General features: G+C 40.0%; 2 protein-coding genes and 1 long non-coding RNA gene across 4 annotated transcripts in view; 2 read left to right on the plus strand and 1 right to left on the minus strand.

Moving 5' to 3' along the window:
- abcc6a (ATP-binding cassette, sub-family C (CFTR/MRP), member 6a) overlaps positions 1 to 9,932 on the plus strand; it is a 26,572-nt gene extending 16,640 nt beyond the window's left edge. Inside the window, exons 11-31 of the mRNA XM_023289437.3 lie at positions 27 to 119; positions 669 to 872; positions 1,945 to 2,091; positions 2,219 to 2,306; positions 2,878 to 2,947; positions 3,050 to 3,176; positions 3,271 to 3,447; positions 3,530 to 3,697; positions 3,930 to 4,113; positions 4,214 to 4,298; positions 4,399 to 4,516; positions 5,116 to 5,323; positions 5,436 to 5,746; positions 6,025 to 6,224; positions 6,424 to 6,550; positions 6,765 to 6,866; positions 6,970 to 7,116; positions 7,230 to 7,388; positions 7,552 to 7,718; positions 7,872 to 8,066; positions 8,514 to 9,932. Coding sequence (XP_023145205.2) covers positions 27 to 119; positions 669 to 872; positions 1,945 to 2,091; positions 2,219 to 2,306; positions 2,878 to 2,947; positions 3,050 to 3,176; positions 3,271 to 3,447; positions 3,530 to 3,697; positions 3,930 to 4,113; positions 4,214 to 4,298; positions 4,399 to 4,516; positions 5,116 to 5,323; positions 5,436 to 5,746; positions 6,025 to 6,224; positions 6,424 to 6,550; positions 6,765 to 6,866; positions 6,970 to 7,116; positions 7,230 to 7,388; positions 7,552 to 7,718; positions 7,872 to 8,066; positions 8,514 to 8,622 — 3,186 coding nt within the window. The 3' untranslated portion in view covers positions 8,623 to 9,932. The remainder of the gene's footprint in view (positions 1 to 26; positions 120 to 668; positions 873 to 1,944; positions 2,092 to 2,218; positions 2,307 to 2,877; positions 2,948 to 3,049; positions 3,177 to 3,270; positions 3,448 to 3,529; positions 3,698 to 3,929; positions 4,114 to 4,213; positions 4,299 to 4,398; positions 4,517 to 5,115; positions 5,324 to 5,435; positions 5,747 to 6,024; positions 6,225 to 6,423; positions 6,551 to 6,764; positions 6,867 to 6,969; positions 7,117 to 7,229; positions 7,389 to 7,551; positions 7,719 to 7,871; positions 8,067 to 8,513) is intronic.
- Positions 1,944 to 11,721, minus strand: LOC111581308 (uncharacterized). 2 transcript variants are annotated; one of them, XR_008601459.1, is made up of 5 exons: positions 11,582 to 11,721; positions 9,237 to 9,320; positions 7,507 to 7,604; positions 3,932 to 4,101; positions 1,944 to 3,418 (listed from the first exon to the last, which is right to left on the minus strand). It is a non-coding gene; the product is annotated as an uncharacterized LOC111581308 (long non-coding RNA). The 2 variants fall into 2 exon arrangements; XR_008601460.1 differs by having other exon boundaries at positions 11,560 to 11,698.
- On the plus strand, positions 10,826 to 14,149 carry cep20 (centrosomal protein 20). Its single transcript, XM_023289438.3, has 4 exons — positions 10,826 to 10,918; positions 11,651 to 11,848; positions 12,969 to 13,053; positions 13,572 to 14,149. The coding sequence occupies exons 1-4, from the start codon at positions 10,891 to 10,893 to the stop codon at positions 13,681 to 13,683; spliced, it is 423 nt and encodes a 140-aa protein (XP_023145206.2). The 5' UTR covers positions 10,826 to 10,890; the 3' UTR covers positions 13,684 to 14,149.
- Positions 14,150 to 20,695: the final 6,546 nt, after the last annotated feature.

The raw sequence follows: 20,695 nt of genomic DNA on the forward strand, positions 1-20,695 counted from the left end.
ACGGTTTCATCCCTTCTTTTATTCAGCATCTTGGCCCATCAGCTTTGGCAGGAATTGCCACTGTCATTCTCATTTTTCCACTCAACGGATTCATTGCAAAGAAAAGAAGCAAGCTGCAGGTAAAAGCAGGAATTTCTTTGCACTTTCACTCCAGTTGCCCAGACATCTGGCATGTCAGGTCAGGGATGCCACAGCTGGTTTAGATAGTGGCTTAAGAGCTGTGTGGGTGTTTGGCCTGGATGGTACATTCTCTCTTGTCCTTTTGATGTCCGGCCCATATAACAAGTTTGAAAAACAATGACAGGAAAGGGTGGGCAGCAGGAAGACATAATTTTTCATTTCTTTGGAAAAACAACAGACGGTTCTGTAAATTTGGATGCCAGCTTAATCGAACTTAGTCTTGAATACAGTGACCACATTCCTGGCCCTTTGTTGTTTCCTTGTTATAAAAATCACTAAAATGTAACAAGCTATAAATTCTTACTGAATTAAACAAGTTTCTATGAGGTTAAGGAAAACGACTACAGCTGTAATGAGAGCAGACAAACCCATGTTCACAAATTCATGTATTTGCTTTGGTCTGGTTAATTGTCCATCCACTGTGGCCCAGTTTCAGCTTAATATGCTTCAAACAATCAAATGTAAAAACCTCACTGTCTGACCAACAGGAGATTCAAATGAAGTTCATGGACGGACGCATCAGACTGATGAATGAGATCTTGAACGGAATAAAGATCTTGAAGTTTTATGCCTGGGAGAAGGCCTTCCTGGAGCAGGTTTTGGGCTACAGAGAAAAGGAGCTCAAGGCCCTGAAGAAGTCTCAAATTCTTTACTCCATCTCCATTGCATCCTTTAACTCCTCTTCTTTCTTGGTAAGAGCACTAAATTTAACATTTCTAATATAGAAGCTGTACATCCAAAGCCTGATGTGGCTTATTCCTCCATTATTATGGGGCAGCTCTGTACGGTCACTTTGATTGGGAAAAATGCCTATCGCATTCAGTAGTATCCAAGTGAAGACTGTACATAAAAGATGAGCACATCTTCCTGCTCTGACAAGTAAAGTCAATGCTGAAGTGCTTTGATCTACATTATTTTAAATAGCCAGCAGGGGGCAACTCCTCTGGTTGCAAAAACAAGTTCAACTGTATAGAAGTCCATGACAAAATGACCCTACTTCTCATTTCATCAAACATTTTCTAAATGAGTTTATTGTCCCAATTGCTATTTTCACTTCTTTTTCAATACATCATCATGTTTATTTGGTAACGTAAGCTCCCATGTACAGTAAAATAAATTACGCAGCAGAGTCTGCTTTAGGGCGTGGCTTCAATGCGCTTGACAAGTTGTTACTGTCTGGGTATGTATAGCTTCCTTGAGTTCTCAGCCAGAACCAACCCTCGCTCGCCATGTCCGGTTTCAATAAACTAACATGGTAATGGCAAAAATGCCAAACTCGAGGCTTCAAAATGGTTGTCCACAAACCAATGGATGACGTCACTGTGGCTACATCCATTTTTTTAATACAGTTTATGTTTTTAATACTTTTTCACTCAAAACCACATGCTAACCTCATGTTGAAAAATTCAAGAGATCATTAAATTATTAGGATTCATGGTCTGGAGATTATGAACATCTGCACGGAATGTCATATTTAATCAAATAAATGCAAAGATAATGCATATCTAGCATTTAAAAAAATAAATCATACCTGATTTTAAAATTTCAGGTCTTCAGAAGGAACAAATGGGCTTGTAACTGAGTGTCACAAAAGACAGGAAGTACTGAGAGACCAGTAATAGTTTGTTCTTGGGATGCAGTATATTGACTTTTGATACATTTCCAGTAACGCCAGCCTTTTCCTTCAAATTGTGTGTGTCTATAGAACTTCCATCATACAGGGGTGTGCCTCTAAAGGAAACATTTTGTGCATTTTTTCCTAAGATTGCCTTTGCCATGTTTGGAGTCTATGTGGGGCTCGATGACAGAAATGTCCTGGATGCCCAGAAAGTGTTTGTCTCAATGGCACTAATCAACATCCTGAAGACCCCACTTAGTCAGCTTCCATTTGCAATAAGTACAACCATGCAGGTAGGTGACAGTTCTCCTCAATACCCATGATTGCTGTGAGAAGTCTTCTCTAATCATGGACTCTGATGATATTTTCATGATTAAGTTGACAGATATAGGTCAGCTAACTAATCTCTGACTGTTTCAGGCCGTAGTTTCACTGAGACGTCTGGGAAAGTACCTGTGCTCAGAGGAACTTAAAGTGGACAATGTCTCAAAGGCTCCATTGAGCTCTGGTAAGAACCCCACCCATATATAAACTATTACTCTGAATGAATAAGGTACTCTGCTGCAACGTTTCATTTCACAAATTTCCCCAATTTGGCTCCCATACAGCCTGAAATCATAGGCTGTCATAATCAATATAAGCCGCCTGTTAGATGTTGTTGTTTATAACTGTGGAGTACCACAGCCTTGTATGGATCATGTGCACTGTCACTTCCTGGGTCCCGGGCTGACTGGTAGACAGGGTAATTATAGGATGTTCCCATTTAGTGGTTGAACGTAAATCACAGCATGAATTCAGACATATGATTCATAGAGAAATGAAAAAAATATACTGCGCTCCTCTGTCTGTAATCTGTCAACACTTCCTAAGACAGCTTGTGAAAAAGCAACAGCTCTGTAATTTGCATGATTAAGCAAATTCACTTGTAATTACACCCAGACTGCACTCTAACGAATAACTTCAAGGGAAAACTTTGTTTTGGATGTTTGTTTGTTACTCAGGTTTCAAAGAACACATTCTTCTTTTCTGTGCTCATTGGAGGTTTTGTTCATTTTAGTCCACCTTTCTTTGTTGTTCAGATGGAGACGATGTGGTCTTAGAAAACGGTACTTTCAGCTGGTCTGCGGAGGGCGCTCCATGTCTCAAACGGTATGTGTCTAAAAAAAAGGTTTTTTAAAAAATCTGCAAAAAAAAAAAAAAAAAAAAAAAAAAAAAAGAGACTTATAGGACAATTCCTGTCATTGCTGACAGGATCGACGTCCGTGTGCCACGAGGTTCCCTAGTTGCTGTGGTTGGACATGTAGGCAGTGGAAAGTCTTCTTTGTTGTCCGCCATGCTCGGGGAAACAGAGAAAAGAAGTGGCCAAGTTTCTGTCAAGGTACTGAGCTTATGTTCCATGTACAAGATCTATTCATAGCTTGTGGTTACATTTAATAAATATTGATGGTCTCTGTTTTGACTTCTGTCTTCAGGGCTCTGTAGCGTACGTCCCCCAGCAGGCCTGGATCCAGAACGCCACAGTTCAAGACAACATCATATTTGGCCGTGAGAAGCTGAAAACATGGTACCACCGTGTGCTGGAGGCTTGCGCCCTGCTGCCTGACCTCGACATCCTACCTGCTGGAGATGCCACAGAAATTGGAGAGAAGGTAAGCAAAATCCAAAATATTTTTTTTTGATGTCTGTGGTTTGAGTTATGTCTTAAATTTTGTAATGTTTTTGTCCATGAAGGGACTGAACCTCTCAGGCGGGCAAAAGCAGAGAGTCAGTCTGGCCAGGGCTGTCTACAGAAAGGCTGATGTATACCTTCTGGATGATCCGCTGTCTGCTGTAGATGCACATGTGGGCCAGCACATCTTTGATAAAGTCATTGGACCGAAAGGAGTCCTTAGAGACAAGGTAATAGCATACAAAACCTACAAAGTGCAGTCCAGCCTGGCGAGCTCTGCTGCAAAGAGCCACAACATGGTTTTACAACACCTAAACCGCTTACAAGCACATGCTCTGTGCTATTGTTTCCATAATATGGAAACCACCACTTTGCTGACACTTTTGTTTTTAACAAAGCCTCAATTTAATGTTGGATTGTGCTTACATCCTATTTTTCTGACTTGTGTGGTTTGTTTCACAGACCCGCATTCTGGTGACCCATGGGATGAGTTTCCTGCCGCAGGCTGACCTCATCCTGGTCCTGGTAGATGGAGAAATCACAGAGAGTGGCTCCTACCAGGAGCTCCTCAGCCGCCATGGTGCCTTTGCTGACTTCATCCACACTTTTGCAAGCACAGAGCGAAAAGAGAGTGCTATACAAAGAGGTACAGAGACATTTCAGAACTAAGTTCAAACAACCGTGTTCTCTATTAATTCTTTCAAAATCACTTATCAAATGACAATTAACGTGTCCTTTTCATGTAGCTGGTTCCAGGAGGTCCAATGCTCGTCTCAGCATGGTAGATTTCATGCCATTTTCAAGAGACCTGTCGCAGGAGCAGCTCATTGGGTACGTAAAGAAACATGCAAACTGTCGTAAAGATGTTCGGAATCCGAAACATCTTTTCATGAAACTGACCTCTGACCTCTGATCTTCCATTATTCTCCAGGGGGGACACCACTAATACCAACCTGCAGAATATGGAGCCTGTTTCTGAAACAGACCAAGAGCAGGTACCAGAGGACTTGGGCAAGCTGACAGAGGTCGACAAGGCACGCACTGGGAGAGTAAGTCTGAAATGGCCATTGATTTCACTTATAATGATGTGAAATTAGGCAACAGGGAAACAATTCTGCAGTTTCCCTCTGCTCTACTGAAATTTTAGTGTCTTCTAGGTCATCGTTCTGGTTTTACAGTCAGCAATTTTACTCTTTTGGTTCATTCTGTACACAGTGTGTTATTTTCAGCAGCTGTTCTTAGTAAAAAAGTAATAATACGCTCACTACACACGGCATGTGCTGTATCAGATAGCATTTAACAACTGAAGAGTCACACATTTCCTTTAAAGGGTTGTGAAGACCAAATGCAAAACTAAAATTAGAGGAAATATTAGACTTCTTTTCATCAGATGACCAGGAACATAACTTCTAATGCATGCTTATATTCCTCCATGTTTACCTGATAGAAACACAAGCAACTGCTTGCTAATCATATAATGTTTAAAGGTCCTAATTTGTTAGTGTTTTGTTTACAACTTGTTTTCACTGTCCCAAAGTGGCCAAAAAACTTGAAAAATCTAAAATTGTTGATTTTAGATTTTAGAACAATGCCAAAGTTCTTGAATTACTTGGGACTGACTGGGACTTTCTGTGTTCTTCTGCAACAGGTGAGGTTGGAAATGTACAAGAAGTACTTTAAGACCATCGGCTTGGCGATCATCATTCCCATCGTCTTCCTGTATGCCTTCCAGCAGGGCGCCTCTCTGGCCTACAACTACTGGCTCAGCATGTGGGCTGACGATCCAGTTGTTAATGGCACCCAGATCGATGCAGACCTGAAACTGACTGTGTTTGGGGCTCTGGGCTTTGTTCAAGGTCAGTTAGTTTTGCGTTTTAGTGGATGAACACTATTGATGCCTCCAACAGTTCACAATGGTTTGAATATATTCGACTCCAGTTTGATGAAACATCTCTCCGTTCTCTTCAGGTGTTGCGATCTTTGGTACAACCGTTGCCATCTCCATCTGCGGCATCATCGCTTCCCGCCAGTTGCACATGGACCTGTTGATCAATGTTCTGCGCTCTCCAATGTCATTTTTTGAATGCACGCCCAGTGGGAACCTCCTGAACCGCTTCGCTAAGGAAATTGATGCCATTGACTGCATGGTCCCCGAAGGCTTGAAGATGATGCTGAGCTATGTTTTTAAGCTCATGGAGGTCTGCATCATTGTGATGATGGCGACACCCTTTGCGATCGTGATCATCCTTCCTCTCGCTTTCCTCTACGCCTTTGTCCAGGTACACGTTCTTCTCAGAATATCAACTTTAATCTTGAGTTTTTTATTTGAGATCATTCTCATAAACTTGGCCGAACTAGTGCTGGGTTCCATTACTGTATGTTATTGGAAAGCTCCGGGCTCCAAAACCAACTGTGCTGATTTTGCCATCCACTTATATTTTGTTCCCCACCTGCTGACATGGATGTTACACACATTCACTATGAATTATGGGAAAGCCGTCACTCTTGTCTCACTCATTAAAGCCAGGTATTTTACTTTTCCACTGTGGGTTTACAGAGCTTCTACGTTGCCACATCCTGTCAGCTGCGAAGGCTGGAAGCTGTGAGCCGCTCACCCATCTACACCCACTTCAATGAGACGGTGCAGGGCGCCAGCGTCATCCGGGCCTTTGGAGAACAGTCCAGGTTCATCTTGCAGGCTAATCAGAGAGTTGACTTCAATCAAACCTCCTACTTCCCTCGATTTGTGGCCACCCGGTGAGATGAGATGTGATGATTATAAAGCACCTTTCCTTCATTTATGCATTCATTTGCTCAGTTAACAGTCTATGGTGATGATTCATAGCACTAAGATTGATTCATGTTAAGTAGTTAAGCTAAATTACTCCTGGCTTTAGTAACAAGGACACATTTTGGAGCTTGCTTGCCCACGGCTAAATCATTGTTTCATCCACAGGTGGCTGGCAGTCAATCTGGAGTTTGTAGGTAATGGTGTGGTCTTAGCCGCTGCCATTCTTTCAGTGATGGGAAAAAGCACCCTGAGCCCAGGCATCGTCGGTTTGGCCGTGTCACACTCCCTCCAGGTAAGAGCCACACACACACAATAACATATTTGTACTGGAGGTGTCCAAGTACAAGTCTTAATAACATCAGAAACAGCCATTTTCATAAACCACAAAGCAGCAGCAGGAGGCAATTAGAGGTTAAACTGGAAAAAGTGAAAATGCAACAGTTTGGTTCAATCAGCAAACGCACTTTCAGCTCACAAAATACAATTATCCAATCACTGCGCTGCAGGTGACTGGAATCCTGAGCTGGATTGTGCGATCCTGGACCGACGTGGAAAACAACATAGTTTCTGTGGAGAGGGTTAATGAGTACGCCGACACCGCTAAAGAGGTCAGTGTTCAAACCACACGTTCATCACAATCACTTAATCCAACATTGCACTGGAAGAAGGTGCTTTTGTTCTCTATTCACCCTTTGTTATTGTCTCATACAGGCCAGTTGGTGTATAGAGGGCAGCTCTTTGCCGCAGGCTTGGCCCCAGAAAGGCACTATAGAGTTCCAGGACTATGGGCTACAGTACCGTAAAGGCCTTGAGTTGGCTCTGAAAGGCATTACTTTGAACATTCAGGAGAGAGAGAAGGTGATTCATCTTGTGGGACATAAAAAAATATTTGCAATCTTCACCAGTCTTAAACAGTTAAAGTGCTGAATAACCTAATACATAAATTCTGACTTTCTTTTTTTCTTTTTTAGGTTGGACTTGTGGGCAGGACAGGAGCTGGAAAGTCCTCACTTGCCCTGGGAATTTTCAGGATCTTAGAGGCTGCAAAGGGAAAGATTTTTATAGATGGAGTCAACATTGCCGAAATTGGACTCCATGACCTCAGATCACGCATTACTATCATTCCCCAGGTACATCAGAAACAATAACAGACACTGAGTTCTGGCTTTCATCACATAAACAATTTGCAATAGTTGCAATCCGTGTCCGGTGTAAAAAGAGACATTTAAAGTTGTAATAATTACCAACCTGGACAGTTTTCTGATGAATAACATCTGATGTCTGTTCTCTCAGGACCCAGTGCTGTTCTCAGGCTCCCTCCGGATGAACCTTGACCCGTTTGATACCTACACAGACGAGGAGGTTTGGAGTTCATTGGAGCTCGCTCACCTGAAAAACTTTGTGTCTAATCTCCCTGACAAACTCAACTACGAATGCTCGGAGGGAGGAGAAAACCTCAGGTAAACACGACTGCACTGATACGACACGTTGCAATGCAGATACAGTGCGAGCCATTGTTTTGCGCAGTGAATTATTCTAAAGATATCTGGATACGTTGAGTCTGTGTGCAGTATGTGATTCTATCCCTCCCTTCCTCCCCTTTGTCTGTGTAGTCTGGGTCAGCGCCAGCTTGTGTGCCTCGCCAGGGCCTTGCTGAGGAAAACCAAGATCCTGGTTTTAGATGAAGCAACAGCTGCTGTGGACCTGGAGACTGACACGCTTATCCAGTCAACAATCCGCACACAGTTTGAGGACTGCACTGTGCTGACCATTGCTCACCGCCTTAACACTATCATGGACTACACTAGGTACATTATGATCCACCGTTAATCATTTAAAACTAAGCAGTGACAGTTTGGGTCATTAATTTCAAGTAATTAATTGAGTAAAAATGCCACTTGTTAATTGTTTATAGCTTCTCAAATGTAAGGATTTGTCACTTCTATCTGTTTCATAGCACTGTAGCCTGAATACCTGCAGACTTTTTTTTACTGCTGGTTAGTTAGCTGGTTAAAATAAGAGCTCAGGAAACCTATAACGAGCATTTGTCGTGTTTTTTTCCTACCATTTTCTGGACAAAACAGTTAAAAGAAATGTAATTATTTTCTAAAAGCATTCATTCGAAGTTGCAGCCTTGCAATCCCAGTTGTGGGCCTAAACACTCATTTCCCCACTGCACTGTTCCCCTCATGCATCAGGTACACTGAGAAACATTGGATCTAAACTCATGTTCCTCCTGTTTTGATTCTTCACAGAGTGATCGTCATGGACAGAGGCCACATCTCTGAGATGGACTCTCCAGCCAACCTCATCTCACAGCGGGGACAGTTCTACCGAATGTGCCGGGAAGCTGGATTGGTTTAGTTCTCTACTGGGCCTTGTTCCATGGAACTGATGACCTGGTGTACCTTACTTCTATGGCTCTCAAACACAAATGAAATCGGGCCATTCCAAGCTTTGTGGCAGCTCAAAACGCCTCTCCATGAGTGCATTGTCAATGAATCTCATAAACAGCTGCTGACGCAGTCTCTACAGTATTTGCTGGTTTTTTAATCACACAGACATGCTGTCCTAAGTCAGGAAAAGACATTGTTAACCTCAGACGATGAACATTCAAAAGAAGATATAGTGGATTGACCAGAGTCTCCAAGCTATAAATAATTGTATATAGAGTAGTGGAGTCAGTTTATTCCATTAAAGGATTATGCCAAAGGCTGGAATGAAAAAGTACCACAAATCTAAGGGATTTTCATTCTCTTTAAGGATGGGAGGTATATTATTTTTGTAGTTTTTGTAAGTGTTTATAAAGCACATGATATATTTTTTGATGTTGTCTCAGGCTTAAACATTGATGTTTACTCACACTTTTTTAGCCTTGTATACAGAAAAAGAGGCACTTTTGTAACTGTAAATTGATAGAAATCTATTTTGTCTTCTTGTCCCAGAAACTGGGACAGGAAATACTCTGACACACTAACCTTCAAAAGGTTCTCTTGGCAAACGCAGGGGAAGTGAGGTTTTCACAGCCTTCAAAATCTGAGCTGGAAGCAGCCAATTTGGACCTTTTATATGTCAGGGGAAAAAAAGAGGAAAACATTGAAGTGAGCCAAGACATTAGCACTCGTCCAACTATGTTGTGGCTGTTGTTTATTTCTGTCAAAGTAAACACATAAAAAAGTCAATAGAGACCTTGCTGGTCAGATTTAACCTGACACCGGTTGTGAAAACCACCATGAATGAAGAGAATGCCTCTTGCAAACAATGGTGATAAATCTCTGTGCGATTGTCTCTCAGCCACCACCACACTCAGGCCATACACACAGACACAGAGAAGATAAATATCAGTATTGTTCTTATGGTGCTGACATAACAGACTGTAAATAGTCCATGCTGACCTTTTCGCTCGATTCAAAGAAAGAACCCTATGAACTTTTCAAAGAGAAGAAGCATTTACTGTTTTTGTCTTACTGGTTTAGACAATATATTCTAAGAGAAACCCAAGTGTTTATTTATGTCATATGACAGAAATGTATTAAGTGTCCTTAAGAAAATGAGGATTGTATTATATTTATACTTTTTATAACAAGCTTGATCATTTTCACTTGCCTTTTACTGTTTAATGTACTGTCTTGTTCCATACATCATGCTGGACAATAAAGTTTATTTGAATCTTTTGCAATGTTTTACTTCACATTTTTAAGTGAGTTTGGGACAAAACTATGTATATATGTATAATTGTATTTATTTTTTTTTATTTTTATATATATATATATATATATATATATATATATATATATATATATATATATATATATATATATATATATATATATCAGAGACCTTTGGTTGACGCCCGACTCTTCATAATCAAATTACAAGACAGGCTTCAGGTCTGTCAGCATCTGAGAGCCGGACATTAAAACGACACAGGATATGAGAATATTTCTTTAGCAGCTGTGCTTTCTGTAAATACCTGAAACCAAGTCCTCTGCACACATACCTGATGATTAAATATTGCGCAAGGCAAGTCATACTTGACAAGGTCTTATAAATCTATTATGGGGAAAATTTGAGACTTCTGCTTTCTAGTGTCATCTACAGTCTTTAGGAATTCAAGCTATATCAGAGGTTATGCAGCGCTATCTTGATACAAGGACGCATGTGCATGTTTAACTTATCCCCTAATAATTGCAAGATTTTGCGATAAATATTGTGTTAATGATACATTGGCTTAATATGTCTGCTAGTAATATACTGGTGGATGTTTGTACAAAGAAATACAAATACAAATTGTCTGCAAGTCAACTGGGCATAAAAGCTGAGACCAAATCCTCTCTGTGTATGTGCATAATTAAATAAATACTCAGACTGACATTATTTATCAGGTTATTCAAGGGTATTAGTGCAGACAACCAAGTATGAGCTTAAATTATCCACTAATAATTGTAATTCTATAAAAAAAAATAGCACACTAATCTAATGTATAGGATTAAGCTGCTGGTAGTGGTCTGTACAAAGAAATTCAATCTTTGGGTGTCTCAGGAGCTACTTAGTTGTAGTTACTGAACTCAGTCACTAGATGGCAGATGTCTATGAACAGCAGCACACACTCGTTTGTTTACACTTGTTGCAATGGCGACCATCACTGAACTGAAGTGTGGTAAGAATTCATCATTACCTACTTGTGTTGCTTAAATACTTTTTCAAATCTAAAATCAAACTACATAGACGCCACAGCAGAAGTTAGTCATTACTGCTTGCCAACATCGACTAACATTACATTAACCGCAACAGCATGACGCCCTCTGTACGGAACTCCATTCAGAAGTTGCACAACCCGGCCTACAACGTGACTCTAGTTTTCGGGAAAACAGTAGCTATAAAATGACCCACGTAGTCTCCGTCATTAAACTGTACACGTAAATTCGGCACAGTTAAATACGCAATATAGCTCCCGTAATTCTTGCTTTTTGTGAATTTCCCACTGCTCGCTAACGCTTCCGTTGCTAGCAGTTGCGAGATAACGTTAGCTAGCTGGCTAGCTTGGAGTTGAGCTAATTAGCATTCATGGGGAAAAGGTTATAAACATTGCAATGAAGTGGAGGTGGTTTTGCTATTCACATGTATTACGGTTGGAAGACCGACTTCTAATGATTTTCTTAAGAGCCTAAATCATTTCTGAAGAGCTCTATAGAGTTAACAATACCTAAGTAAATGTTAAATTTGCTAAATATTGAGTGGAGTACGGCGTGTTAGGCAATGAGCCAGTCTTTATTGCAATCATTAGCTGAATTTACTGACCTTTAAACAACAGCACACTTACAGTAGTCAGGCGGGGAGTTTCTCTCGGTAATTCTTGTATTATTTGAAAACCATTTCTGTACATTTTTAGCCGTGAGGGAGACGCTGGAGGCCCGTGGTGTGCTGGGCCAGCTGAAGGCTCGTATCCGGGCGGAGGTGTTCAGCGCCCTGGACGACCAAAGAGAACCGCGGCCGCCGCTGTCACATGAAAACCTGCTGATTAACGAGCTCATCCGGGAGTATCTGGAGTTCAACAAGTACAGATACACGGCGTCAGTGCTAACAGCTGGTAGGTGAGAGGATCACAGTACAAACACAACAAGCTGGGAGTAAAATGCACGTTTTGTTAATGCGCTGAATTTACTAGCAGCCCATGCAGTGTTGCTTAAATCACTGTGATGTTGCTTTATTTATGTTAATGTAAGACAGTTAGTTCTAAATGGAATCTTTGAGGCTTTATTAGATTGATTTTTTATGCTGAATTACTGAAAACATGACCATTTTCCTCATGTACAAGCAACAGCAAACTTGATAAAAGATTCCAACTGGTGTAAAAACAGTCACTATTGTACAGTGGTGTGCAAAGTTTTTACAGCTCTTATTAACTAGAAGTAGCAATTCCATAATTTATAAATACTTGGATGCAGCTAAAAGTGATATGACAGTCAAAAACCTGTCTTTATGTCATCTACCAGCCCACACTTGAGCTCTACTTAACAGGTGCAGCTGATCTATCTGATGAGCAGGGTGAGCTGTGACCTGGTTTTTGTATAAGAATAAACCAAACAACTTTTCCTATCAATCCGTAACACTGACATAAAAGCATGTGAATATTAACAGCAAAATATATTTGAAGTAAAAGAGTATTTTTTATGCACCTAAACAGGAATTGTCACTGTTCTGTTTTTAGTTGATTGTAAAGACCAATTAAATAATGTAGCTTGCTGAGGTAAACAATGATTTTACTCATTTTATATAATGTCACATGGCTTAATTTGTTGTGTAGCAATCCATTATATTTATATATCATTCACATTTCTAAAATCCTAATCTGCTGCAAAGGAACTACAGCTCTCTACATAAATGTAGTGGAGTAAAAAGTACAGTATTTCCCTCTGGAATATAGTGAACTCAAAGCAGGAAGTAGTGTAAGGTGAAAATACTCAAACAGGTGTATTAGAATTATATGTAAGCATAGTACTTGGATAAGTTTGCTTGGTTACATGCACTTTAGTGGAATTGTAGAAGTAGGATTGTACTTGTAAATGGTACTTAAGCAAATTTTCCCAATTTCTTGTGCTAAGTAGAATTGTACTTCAGTGCAGTGTTTGTGCATATTTGCTGTGTTACTTTACTGTTATTCGAACGAAGTGTACCATTTCTAAACTCAGCATTGTTCGTTTTCTCAGAATCAAGTCAACCAGAAGTTCCCTTGGACAGACAGTTCCTGGCAAATGAGCTGAAAGTTGTGGAGGACACAAGTTCCAAGTCTGTGTAAGCGTGTATACCAGGATTTTGGGAAATTCCAGTGCAATCTGTAGTCGAACACAGTGTTCAGAGACTTACTGAAATCTCCGGGGTGTGTTCAGTTTGGGGATAATCATAATCTTTCGGTGATGTCATCATACTTTCATCTTGAAATGCCAAGAAATGTTGAAGAATTTCAGCTTCAACCCGCTGCTGTTTTAGGGAGTTTGTGTTGTGAAAGTCTGCATTTCTCAGGGGTTTGGGGGGTTTAGTTTAGCAATCACGGCTCAGCAGATGTTAAAAGGATTGTACTCTGGCTTGTGTCACTTTGGTATCACTGTTTCTTTGCTGTTATCTCTGTGCCAGGGAAACACACAATTAAAATGATTACTGATGAGTCATGTAGCTGTAATAACCAGAGATTTAATTCCGGCCTAGAACCTTATCAGCACACACATTTTCTCTGTCTTTCTCTCCATCTTCAGAAATGAAAAATACAAAAATGTTTATTTAAAGGGTAGTTTTTTCCACATTTTTCTTTGCAGACCTCTGCTCTATGGCCTTTTGTCCCACTTCGTGAACAGCAGTGATAGTGGAGGGAAGGTGTTTCTCCGAGGTGCTGCTGCCAGCAAGGCGCCTCCTGGACCTGATGCCTAAAATCCGATGATGCATTGGTGACTTTTATTGCTCATGGACTAAAAAAAGACTTTTACACTCCAGTAGCTGACATGAAATGTTGCCTCACTTCATTGGACTCACCTTGTTGCCTCTTCCCAGAGTTTTGTCTATAGTTTTTCACTGTGTTGTCCACATTCACAACAGCACAGAGTATATGAGTCCTAGTAAGCTGAATTTATATTTATATAGTTTTTAAGAATTACAAATGATTTCCATTGGGATTTTTTCTGTTTTGATTTTAACGTCAAGCCTTCACCAGTAAGTTTCATTGTCATAGTGGTGCTGTTTGCAGTAAGCCATTATGTCTGTTTTCTGAGTTATTTGGGTATGCAGTTAAAAATTACATTCCTTGTTGTTGTTTCTGTTTAATCTTGCAAATGTCTGATATATTGTACTGTCTTTTAGAGCTTAAAAATAAATGCTTTCTGTTTAAACACCTCATTAATTCAGTTATTCGTGCAAGTGCTGTTTGCGTTTGGAGCCATATGGTGGCAGTGTCACCTCAGATAACGCTGCAGAAGGAAGCTGCCACAGGATTTAGTAGTGTTTCTGACTGACAGCCCAAATACTTTTCTAATGTGGTTTTGTGCATAAAAGACAGTATTTTCATGCCTCCCACTTTCCATTCAAGACTTTAAAGTAGTAAAACATGATTGTCGAAAAGGGTCCAAAAAACATGAATAAACTTTTGAGGTGATATTTGAGAGCCTTTTTGATGATCTAAGAGCCAAATATAGAAGTCATATTTCTTTAAGGGTTAGGTTTTGATCATAAAAGTTTTAAATTAAGCTGAGACTGCAACTAGTGCACTCTTAATTCAGCTGCATGCATTAACTTGGGTTGAGGTGATCTAATATGGCCACTTCATTGATTTGAATGATTTGGAGTTTTGCAAGTCTGCAATGTTTGAAGTGTATGTGCAAGTTTGTACGTTTATGCATTCTCTATTTACAGTTTCCATCACAGGACAGTTTAAACTGTGCAGCTGAACATGAATGTTGACTGAAATAACACTGAGATACTTTCCTGTGATTGTATCAACATTTTAGCAGCCATTGTGTTGCTCTCTGGAACTTAATCCACCCACCGCCTGCACCTTTTCACCTCTGAAATATATTTACTGGTGCAAATGGATCCGTATTTACCTCAGCCTAGGAGATTAAGTTTGCAGTACCATTTGTTTCTGTCTGTCTGTTTATCTGTTTGCAGGTTTGAGCAAATGCTACCGGGCTGTTTGGGGGCGAGGTGGAGCACAGGCAAAAGAAGAAGCCATTAAATTTTGGATTCTGCTCCTTCAGCACTGTAGCGCCACCACTGGGTTAAAGTTGGAGATGTGTTTATTCATGTAAGCTTTGAACCATATGCCTGAAATGTTGGGTCCCTTGGATTGAGCTAAGCTTAGAGTACCCTATGATGTAATTTTTTTTGCCTTATTAGATTTTTATGAAAAACAATTAGCAAAATTTGGCAGTGATGTTAAGACCAAGCCTCACAAAAGTTGCATTATTTGATTTTTGCTTATTGAAAGTATTCGTCTATTAGAGCTAGTGGTGATGAAGCTGACAAACAGGAAGCACGGCCATATCTCTGCACTGCCTTGAATCAAAATCTAATTTGTTACATCGACTTTGGACACATTTTTGAGGAAGCTCAAACAATTTTGTGGTTATTGATCACTAGATGATGCTGCAATTATTAACAAAAATGTGCAAACTCGGATATTAGAGAAGAGTGGATTGTTGGCTTTAGTAGATGCAGACAATCTCCAAGTGCCCTATTAGTTGTTGCGTTTTTTTTTTTTTGTTTTTTCTTTACAAAATTCCTCATGATCATTAAGATGCCTTATCTTGGTCTCATAGCAAATGCTCTATGTACTTAACATTATTCAGATGTTTCTGTAGCTACTTTCTTGTCTGTTTGACTGTTTTTCTCTTGTATCCTTTGCAGCTTCAGAGGACAAGCTATGGAGTCCTTATCACCACCATGATTTTAGTTTTTTAGGCAATAAAGCAACAATAAAACTGGTTATTGTTCAGGAAAGAGAGACATGAAATACGTCAGCAACTTGAATCAACAAAAATGTGCATAGAATTAGAAAAAAAGAAACATCATGTATTATGCTGGCCAGACCCCTGGTTAGACATAAAACATCAACTGCATCAAGACTTTTTGCATCTCACTTCCTCTCTCACCATTTAAGGGAACTTGACATTGTTATCTCACACAACTTAAATCCCAAAGTTTCTGGAACTGATTATCTGCAGAGCCGAGCATTTATTTCTCACCCTGATTAGCGATGCTGGGCACAGACTTCCACCATTTCTACCATCACTAACTTAATCCACATTCAGGTTATTTTTAGATTTTACAAGTTTATTTATCCTGTCTCCTCTACCATATTTGCATCTCTCGTGATCTCTCTTGATTGTAGAGGCTTTGGTGAGATCATAGCACTCAGATTGGTCCATTGAAAGAATGAGCTAACAGTATTTAGCAGACGGGTGTGTTTTGTGCCACGTTTACCCATGACTCCGATGGAGCTGTAGAGATGAAATGGAACAATTTACCTTCACTACAGCTTTTACAGCAAGATATAATGTACACTTTATGTTATACACTGTCCTAATTTATTGTTTCTCAGCCCCATTAGAAAAGACATTATGTTTCATGTGTGTAAAAGTAGCTTGCTTCATGTCAAAGAGTCTGAATTTACTTTGCTTTCTTAGAGCAAACCTGTTTCATACATTAAGACCGTGGCAGCTAGGTGCCAAGTTTATTGGCACCAGATACAAGTGTTCTCTCAAAACTGGCTATATAAGCAGAGGAAGTTTGACAATGGCACATGATTAGTTTAGTTGGCAGGTTGCCTTAGAATAGGTAGCATTTCTCCGCCGCTGTATAAATTAGTTGTGTGTAAACGAGACAGCTGTACAAATAGCCTTGAATGCAGTGGTCTTTCGACTGCAGCAGAGCAAACTGATGTTTGCCCCTGGGCTCAAATTAGAATGCAATTGCATTCCACGAGGGTCAAACATATCCATAAACATATTTTCTCTCCAATAGATGGCCATCTATGGGTATGAGAAGGAAGAAAAAACATTAAACATGCTGTATGTAAGAGTTTTCTGCAATGCAGGTCATGTTAGTGTATATTATTCTACTGCATTGTGTTGAAGGGCAGTCTGCATATTCGTCGTCAGCTGTTTTCGTCTATCTAGTATTTTTGACTTGCGTAGATGGACCAGTGAACTGGATAAATGTGGGTCATACAGTTTAGGTTTTTTTTTTTAAATAAACACGTAAGATTGACATTTAATTCAAATATATTTTCTCTTTTCAAGTGACTACAGCTGATGTCACCACCAGAGTTTTTATCCACGTTCACTCCCACCAGCCTTTTCATGGTCACTGTGAACTTTTTACAGCTTTATTAGTTGCTCTGAGGAGCTGCTCAGACTTGATTCTATGGCTCAGATGACTGAGGGAAGGTGAATGTTTTGGCTGAAGTCATTTTGTCAGCATATCGTGCCTCCCTACATCCACTTCAAGTATTTTTTTTTTTTTTTTTTTTAGCTTTCCCTCCTCCCTTCTCCTTGCATAGATTGACATACATTACATTAACCTAAGCCCATATCATCAAAAAAACTAAATTTAAAGACACATTCACTAATGACTTAAGTCCGTTATGCTTCATTTCAGTTGCATCAGATTTGTAGAGGTAAAAATAGTTTCAATAACATCAGCATTTTCTTACTTACTCCCTAATTTAAAAGTGTAGGTGGAAGTAATAATGTAAATTATTCTTGTAGTTTATTAAATGCCACTCAAGCAAGAATGAGGAGATTTATTGTGTTTCTTACCCATAGAACCCAAATGTTTCCATTTTGGCCTCACAGCTTGCAGATTTGTGGGATATTTTTTCAGGTGTAAATTTTAAGAACGTATGCCGTGGGGCTTAACGGGTTAAAGAGCATTATTGAGGTACCTTTTTTACTGAGACCAGCTATGAAGTAATGATCTTGTAATAAAGCTGCAGGGATGAGAGTGTAGTAAATCAGATTAGGTGCTGTGCAATGCAAAAATGATCTAATAGTGTGTTTTTACTCAGATTGAGGGCTGCAAATATTTCATACTCATAGCATGACATATAAACAGAAGGCTGCCCCCTTCTTCTGCCAGATATTCTTTTATGCACTGTAAACTAATAAACCATTTGTCTGTCACAGCCAACTACAGGTAAAAAAAGAGAGTTATACCCATAGAAGCAACTTTGTTTGAATGATGCTATTGCTGTTGGACCATATTTAGTCACCGGGGCCTCGCTGGTTGACTCTGCTACACTTTGAACGTAACAGAAAGCTGCCGAGATTCCACACAGACCCCACTCTCCTTATATGGCACACACTGCAACCTCTCTGTTCAGTGTATCTGCTGCTTTCTTTCCCTCCTCCTCCTCCTCATCCTCGTCTCGCTCCTCATCCCTCCCTCTAACTTGTCCCTCATCCTGTCTCCCCTGAGTTTTTCAACCCTTGTTTCTCCTTCATGAATGCCACCCCCACCTCCGTGATGTTGACCAGAGGGAGCCTGAAGGTCCTCCTCTGTTGTTCTGTCATCAGGTTACACACACACACACACACACACATCAGCGCAATGCTATGCTTCTGGCATGAAACAGACCGTGGCTATCAACCAGCAGCTTGATTTATTAGAGCAAATACAACGGTGTCCTTATATAGGAAGTTCCATTGGAAGGAAGCTGGAAACAGGAGGGATGCTGCAGCAGAGGGATGGAGGAGGGTATGGCTGGTTGTGATGGCGGAATGTGATGTGCGTAATGATAGAAGACACGTGTAGGATGCACGCACGCACGCACGCACACACACACAAACTGACATTCATTACGTGAGTTTTGTGTCGTACTGTAGGGAAACTCTCTTGAGGGGTTACAGTAAAAGGGGATTCCTGGTGCTGGGGACAGCTGGTTTGCCTTATGAGGAGTGGGAGCACGTTGCATAATCTATAAATCCTACCGGGTGGGGGGCCGGAGTACACAGCTACTGGGTTTTACTGGTTGTGTCTGTTGTATAATTATGACGCCTTTTCAGTTTTTGACCCAGAGAGAGACAAAAAAAAGACTACAGAACTGACAATATCATAAATCACAGCTTACAAAAATTCACCAGCCAACCTCACCTACCATATAAGAAAGTGGGGCTTGTGCAATAAATATTTTAATGAATTTGATTTTGATCAAAATCTATAAACAACAACTAGGCTCTTGCACATGCAGCAGGCAGAACTTTAGCAGTATCTTAATGTTGAGGTACATCATGATGAAGCTCATTTGGGTCATACATCCATCCATTATCTATACACCGCTTAGTCCTCATTAGGATCACTGGGGGGTTGGAGTCTATCCCAGCTGACTCAGGGTGAAGGCAGGGGACACTCTGGAGGACCAGGCCGACAGCCTATCACAGGGCTACATATACAGACAAACAATCACATTCACAGCTACGGACAATTTAGAGTCAGCAATTAACCTCAGCATGCTTTTGGACGGCTGGAGGAAGCCGGAGAAAGAACACGCATGTAAAGGGAGAACATGCAAACTCCATGCAGAAAGATCCTGGGAAAGCTGGGATGTGAACCGGGGTTCTTCAAGCTGCAAGGCAACGGTGCCAACCACCAAGCCACTGTGCAGCCCTCATTATAGTCAGTTAAACTATAATAATATGCCAAACTACACAGACCTAAGCTAGTTATACATTTTAAAATAAAGTAGAGGTACTTACATAAATGTAGTGGAATGAAAACTAGTCCCTCTGATATATGAGCAAGTATAACTAATACTACTTCAACCTGAGTAATGTTCTTGAGTACATTTACCTTACACCACTTGAAAACACTAAACAAAAATATAAAAGTAGTATGGGAATGGTCTTCCTTTCTGACTTGAAAAATAGCTCCAAATCTTATTTCTACTGTTGGGGAGAAAACTGTACAATTTAGCTGATTGTGCACAAAAAGTTTTTGAGCTAATGACAAGTTCATGACTGCTGATTTAATCACACCTTAGTCAAGTGTAACTTCAAAGGACAATGATCCTTGGACCATTGATCATAGAAGGTCATTTTTAGGTTGTTTTGGATACTGGCAGGTCAGTTTGGGTTGTAGTCAGGCACTTAAATGTCCACAACTCCACCATTTGTCATGTAAGAAATTGTTTCTCCTCTTAATGGATGTGTCTGACGAGGTGATCCCGTCCCCAAAAATGTCCATCAACTTCTCTGAGCCCTTCTGTAACAGCTGGATGACCCCTTACAAGCAGCATCAACAACCTGAGTCATCACTGAGTTTTCTTCCATTACTGTTTCCAGTATCGTCCACACTTAGTTGTTTCCTGACATACATTCGCAAATGATTATTCCCCTACATTAAAAAGGAAATAGATCTTTATTTGTCATTGTACAGTATAACTCTTCAGGCACAATCAATAAATTGAAAAGTCACACTAAAACACTAAAAAAAGAGTTTGTATATGTGCAAATAGATTTTACTCTCTTGCAATTTGGAAAAAAAGACTTATTAAATTTGTTGGTTCTGCATTTGATGGCTGTCTTTGAAAAAATTCAGAATTTGATCAAATATTACTTACTGTACTTACATATTGTTTTATCAATCAATTAATATTAAAGTACTTTAAAGTCGTACTGGTTTTGAGTATGTAGCACTTGCAAATGGAAATAGGCTACCATTAGGTGGGCTAAGGGCTAGGCTATGAAAAGGTCTGGCTCTGGGAGCTGGGTGAAAATTAATGAAGACAAAGCACAGAAAGTAGGTTACCGGTAATGTATTAAAATAATCAACAGAAAATACTTGAATGTATCAAGGCAAAACAATGATCAAAATAACAACACAAAAATACAAAACAAGAACAGAAAATCAAAATCAGAAAATCAAACCTTCACCTATCCTTCAATCAATCCAA

The sequence above is a fragment of the Amphiprion ocellaris genome, chromosome 4 (genome assembly GCF_022539595.1).
Source record: "Amphiprion ocellaris isolate individual 3 ecotype Okinawa chromosome 4, ASM2253959v1, whole genome shotgun sequence".
NCBI lineage: Eukaryota > Metazoa > Chordata > Actinopteri > Pomacentridae > Amphiprion > Amphiprion ocellaris.

Coding starts and splice junctions, on each gene's coding strand:
- cep20 (XM_023289438.3), top strand. CDS start 10,891: ATGGCGACCATCACTGAACTGAAGTGTG. Junction 11,849..12,968: donor GGCGTCAGTGCTAACAGCTG/GTAGGTGAGAGG, acceptor TCGTTTTCTCAG/AATCAAGTCAACCAGAAGTT. Junction 13,054..13,571: donor GACACAAGTTCCAAGTCTGT/GTAAGCGTGTAT, acceptor TTTTCTTTGCAG/ACCTCTGCTCTATGGCCTTT.